Source organism: Pteropus vampyrus, unplaced genomic scaffold (assembly GCF_000151845.1).
Source record: "Pteropus vampyrus isolate Shadow unplaced genomic scaffold, Pvam_2.0 Scaffold515, whole genome shotgun sequence".
Lineage (NCBI taxonomy): Eukaryota > Metazoa > Chordata > Mammalia > Chiroptera > Pteropodidae > Pteropus > Pteropus vampyrus.
Window position 1 is genome coordinate 280,311 of NW_011889296.1, and position 5,660 is coordinate 285,970.

The 5,660-nt window shown below is 54.8% G+C and overlaps 1 protein-coding gene across 1 annotated transcript; it reads right to left on the bottom strand.

Moving 5' to 3' along the window:
* Positions 1–225: 225 nt before the first annotated feature.
* On the bottom strand, positions 226–4,842 carry RPS4X (ribosomal protein S4, X-linked). The gene is made up of 7 exons (XM_011383349.2): positions 4,704–4,842; positions 3,953–4,030; positions 3,362–3,542; positions 2,877–2,974; positions 1,525–1,696; positions 808–965; positions 226–401 (listed from the first exon to the last, which is right to left on the bottom strand). The coding sequence occupies exons 1-7, from the start codon at positions 4,704–4,706 to the stop codon at positions 300–302; spliced, it is 792 nt and encodes a 263-aa protein (XP_011381651.1). The 5' UTR covers positions 4,707–4,842; the 3' UTR covers positions 226–299.
* Positions 4,843–5,660: the final 818 nt, after the last annotated feature.

Genomic DNA, 5,660 nt, shown 5'->3' on the forward strand with positions numbered 1-5,660 from the left:
TGGCCAAGTCAGGGGTGCTCTCACTGGGCTGCTGCTAACCCTCTGCCAAGTCCGGTGCGCTCTCCCCACCCACAGCAGCCAAGCTCAGCCTGGGAGACCTAGGAGACCGACATCACAGGACACTTGAGTCTGCCCGAAGCGCCAACCCCAACCCGCATGTCCCATTATAAAGTAAGACGGCAGGAAACTAAATGAAAACAACAAAAACTCCCCAAACGCCAACAATGTCATCAATCACGCTAAATTTAGATTTAATTAGGCACGAAGACTTTTCCAAATCATGTCACCTACAGGTCACTTCACCCGCTGCTCTGTTTGGCCGCCAGTCTCTTGTCTCTCTCTTCGGCGATGGTGAGTCGGATCCCCTTGCCACGGGGAAGAGAAATCCACGGTTTGTTGCCCTGAAGGAGACAACGAGAATGAAATCCCACCAAGCGCCAGCTCCAATAGCGGCCTGGCACCTTCCACACGTGCCACCTCACTTAAAGCAACAGAAGCCTGTTTGCGAGCGCGCTCAGCAGCAGCCAGGCCATCTCCAGACACTCAGATGCTGCCTGATCAGAAACACCCGCTGCCTGGGGCCACTGTCCTAAGCCCACTGGCCGTCCGAGAGATGCAGGCCGCCACAGTTTTCGTAATCAACATCTCTGAAGTACTCCAGTGATGCGCACGGCTGCTCACGAGCCCCTTGAGCCCCTCCACCCCCTGCCCCCGACACAAAGGAAGAACGTAAGAGGCTTCGCACTGGGTTAGGTGCGGCCAGCACTCACGGGTCCCCTGGGCTGGAGAAGGGAGACGCGGACTTACTTTGCCAATAACGAAAATGTTGGAGAGCCGGGTGGCAAAGCTGTTGCCGTTGGCGTCTTTCACATGAACCACGTCGAAAGAACCAGGGTGTCTCTCTCTGTTGGTGATCACGCCGATTCTTCCCAAGTTAGCACCTCCGGTCACCATGCACAGGTTACCTAGGCAGGAGGGGGGACAACGTGCTCAGCAAGGCACCCTGCAGACGCCCACCCTGATGTAATGACCGACAGAGACAGAGGAAGCTTATCCATCCGTCTCCCGCTTGAGTTTACTCTGCGGATCTGTCACCTAAGCCAGGACACCAGCTCCAGAGGTGTGTCATCTTTTTGCTACTGCCTTCCACCCCAATATAAACCCACTGCACGTCTCACGGCACCCCGCCGAGCCGCACCTGAGGCTGAGCTCCCCACCTGCCCTTCAGAATAATATCCGCATCTCTAACCCTAACTGCCACCAAAGCCATGCCGACCCAGACACCGTCCGGTTCCACACGTGCCCTGCGCACTTCTCAAAACTCGGAGAGCGGCCCCCTTCCCGATCCCTGGCTGCACCACACACATCCGGCTTTGGCCTCTAGTCACGTGCGCCGCAGAATCACGTGGGGGGCTCCATGACACAGAACCGAACTCGATGAATAAAGGAGGGGAGACAAAAGCAAAAACACAGCTCTTACACCTGGGCTTGAGAGAGAACGCCCAGGTAGCAGAGGCTGCTTACCGGTGTCAAACTTGATGAAATCGGTAATTTTGCCAGTCTCCAAATCAATCTGAATGGTGTCGTTCACTTTGATGAGGGGGTCGGGGTAGCGGATGGTGCGAGCATCGTGAGTCACCAGATGAGGGATTCCTTTTGTGCCCACAAAGATTTTTCTCACTTTGCACAACTTGTACTAGAAACACACAAGGGTCGGCCGTTTAGTCTACGCTCCAGGTGGACCGAAACGTCCCTTCGAAGCCACCGGCTTTTGTAAACGTGCCCAGCACCTCAAATAACCCCACGTGGAAGCTGATTCCGGAACTGCAAAGTGCGTCCCCCGACTGTCCTTCCCACCCTCGTGAGAGCCACCCGGCACACTGCCCCTCGTGGATTTTCCTAATAGCACGGCATCACCCCCACGTGGAAGTCCCAGGCAGCGAAGGCGCCACAACCTCAGGCTCCTGGACCGATTCCCATTGTTCTTGTCCTCTGAGGCCGAGCACCTTCCTCTCCCCAGGCGGATCGTGCCTCCTGGGGCCTCTGGATTCCTCCCTCCAGCTCACCCCCTATGGCTCCATCCACATCACAAACTGCAACCGTTTGAGAAGTTCATCTGACCAACGAGTTCGCGAAGAACTTCAACTTTGGATTTTCCCCCTCTCTGACATCCTTAAAGTCAATCAAATCATCCTGACCACGGACGTGCCCTCCAGCCGAATAGCCCAATTGAATTAACCTTCATTTACAGCCACTAATTCAAGAGGCCCTAAACCCTTTGTGGAAAACCGGCACAAACTGGATTAAATAATCAATGCCGGTAGCTTTTCCTGAGCTATGTCGAACTAGTGCCCCCAAAACTTGTAGTCTCTCCGCTGACACCTTCCCCCTCCGGAGCAAAGCTAGACCCACAAATGGAGACATGACAAAGGGCCAACTGCATTGGACGACACCCTGGTTTTCTCGTCCTTTATCCTTAAAGGATCCCCCCTTCCTTTAGGTACTCATAAAGTTCCCCCAAATCACACTCTGGGCGTCTAAAAAAGACAACCAGGAAGTGCCTCTTCAACCGGCATCCATTTCGGCCATAGAAAAAGACAATCCATTGAGGACATTAACGCCCAGCGGGAGTCAATTATTAGAAATCCAGCAACAGGATGCTACAGCTATTGGAATGCTTTTAATAACACGACAGAAAACTGCACATACAGTAGAATCTCACCAAATTAGCAAGTGGCCATTTCCAAGTACGAGCCTGGAAGTGATCGTAATCTACCTACCTCATCCCCATGGCCCAGCCCCGTACTTGATTTGAACGGTAACGTCAAACTCACTTGTTTTCCTGGAGTAAGACCCAGCCTGCCTGCAACACTCACCTTGGCCTCCTCAGTTGTAATCCGATGAACAGCGAAGCGACCTTTGGTGTCATAGACGAGACGGAAATTCTCTCCGGTCTTGTCAATGCTGATGACATCTGACATCAAACAGTAAGGTTACTACAGTGACCCACCCCAAACACACACACACCATCCCATGCTGAGCGACCACCACAGCACTGTTGGGGGTGGGGTGAGGGAAACCCAGATGCTTCCCATTTCAAACGCCGAATCGTTCATGCTCTAATGTCACTTTAACGTTCTAATGTTTCAAAAGCCTGTTTGCATGACATGTCAAATTTAAAGTGAACTGAAATATGGCTTTGAAAAACAACGCATATTTATCTGCAGCCTTACAGTATGTAAGTAAAACGCTCGAAAGAAGGCCACGCTCTGAGAAAGAAAAAAGCCCACCAGTAGTCAATACAACCAAACTTCTGGAGCAGGAGATGAATGAATCGAAGGAGCCGCCACCAGCCACTTACCCATAAAGCCAGCAGGGTAGGTCACGTCAGTGCGGACCTTGCCATCGATCTTGATAAAGCGCTGCATGCAGATCTTCTTTACTTCATCTCCCGTCAGGGCATACTTCAGTCTGTTCCTTAAGAAAATGATGAGAGGAAGACACTCTCTCAGCTTATGGGGGCCGGTAGAAGGACGAGGAGCCTGTAAAATGACCCAAAAAAATGACCTTAAATGGCTGCTGCGATTCCCTGAAGCCCACCCCCAAGTCCTGAGATCCACTAACTAAACCCCAGACTGTCCATCACCCCCCAGTTTGGGTCAGCGAGGCGTTTAAGGCTTACAGAACTATTCCAGGCCGTGAAGCTTTACAGCACTTCCTCCCTGCAGAGGGCGGGGCCTGCCGCGCACACGTGCGCCGACTCACCAGACTCACCAGGTGCACCACGTGCTGTGTGGAATCCCCCGGGCATCGCAACATTTCTGGATACAGAAGCCAGCGACGCCCGCAAATAACAGTGTAAAATATGACCCTCGATGTGTAACTATGTCCGTAAAGCCGGAAAATGGATAAGATACAACATATAAAATGTTTACATCATAACGATACTTACAAACACACCCGTCAGTTTATCCAGCATCCAGTGCTTCGGAGCTGCTACTCGCTTCAGATGCTTCTTGGGACCACGAGCCTAAGGGACAGTTTTTAAAGTATCTTCATGTTAGTGCTTAAAAGTGTGTGCTTCTCGAGGCTTTTCTTTTTTTTTTGTAGGACACTTTGCTGGTGAAATGGCCAGGGCTGGACGTCCTGGGACACAGGCAACCAGCAACGGAAATGGACCAGAACCCGATCTGTGCTTTTACTTGTTAATCGAAAGGTTTTCCCGATGTAACTGTCTCGTTGTTAAGTGTCCGGTGCGTGGCTGACCTCGGCACAGCAACGCGCCAAGAGCTGGGACCCAGATGCTTACCGGCCACATTACGTGTAGTCAGGCCGTGCCAAAAAGACAAGGACGGAGAGAACGGTTCTCCGCCGGCGGGAGCCGCTGCCCACCCTCCCCGGCCCATCGTCTGCCGTCCGGGGCCACCCGCGGCTCCGGCCTGGGAGGAACGCCGCTCCTCTCAAGCTCACAGATTGCGTGGCAGGGACAGAAACCCGGGCCTTCCCGCCAGCGGCGCCGATCCCCCCCCGCCTCCGGGGCTACCGTGCGCCCTCGCTCTCCAGCGCGCCCGGGCCCATTCCGCAGGCGGTACTCCCTTCTCTTCCATCCGGGCACCCGCCGAGGGGGTCCCGGGGCCCCGGGCGGCCCCGGGCTCGGGAGGATGGAAGCTGATGTGTCCCAAGAGTTCGGAAAGAGGCCTTACCATGGCTGCGCTGGGCACGGAAAGAGGACCGCCTTCTTCCGGTGCTCAGAGAAAAGAGGGTGGCAGGCTGCGCGCGCCGACGGCGGAGCCCCGCCCTGGCCACCCGGTCACCGCGCGCGGGGACCCTCTCTTGCCACCTGCTGGTGGGAGGTCCGAGGTCCGGCGGTTCGGAACCGCCGCGGAGAAAGGGCGGTCTCCTCCCAACGCCTCGCTCGCGCCTCCTCCGAGGCGCCTGCTTCCGTCTCGGATGCAGGGAGTTTGTCCCGCTCGTCCCGCTGCAAAGCGCACGCTTGGCACTTGTCATAAAGTCCCAGGGAAGAGAGGGGACGTTAGGGATCGTCCTGGTATCTAAAGCGAATGCGATCATGCTATTCCCCTACTTCGAACGTGCCCTTGACCCTTCTTCCTGTCCCCTCGGGTCTCTCTGCCCGGACACCCATTGCTCCCGCATCCCAGACCTCAGAGCCTAAGCCGCTCCAAACCCTTGCTGCTCTGAGAAAGCTGCCTCTTTCAAGCGTCCTGCCTGTGGACCTGATGACTCTCAGCTTGGAACCGCCATGGACAGCCCAACCTCCTCCTTGGGCCCCAATGTCACCCTTCAGCCTGGACGATACGCACGGCTCAAGTCCCTCTGCCTCTGTGAGTCCCCAGCCCCACAGGCAGGGTTGGTCCCACACTCTTTTGGCCCAGAGCCCTCTGTTCAAACTCGATGGCAGCACACAGCTACGACTGTCCCCCACCAAGCCATGAGCATCTCTGTGACAGAGCCTCCCCTAATTAATCTGGAGGATCCTTTGCCACCTAACAGAGAGCCTGCCATTGTGTCCAGCACTTGGTAAATGAATAAATTCAGTCAACACCCCACTCATTGTCCCAAGTCTTATGAAACTTAATCCCCGACTATGCAGCTTGTGCCTGAACTCCCACGGCGGGGATGGAGGGTCAAACCCTAACTCA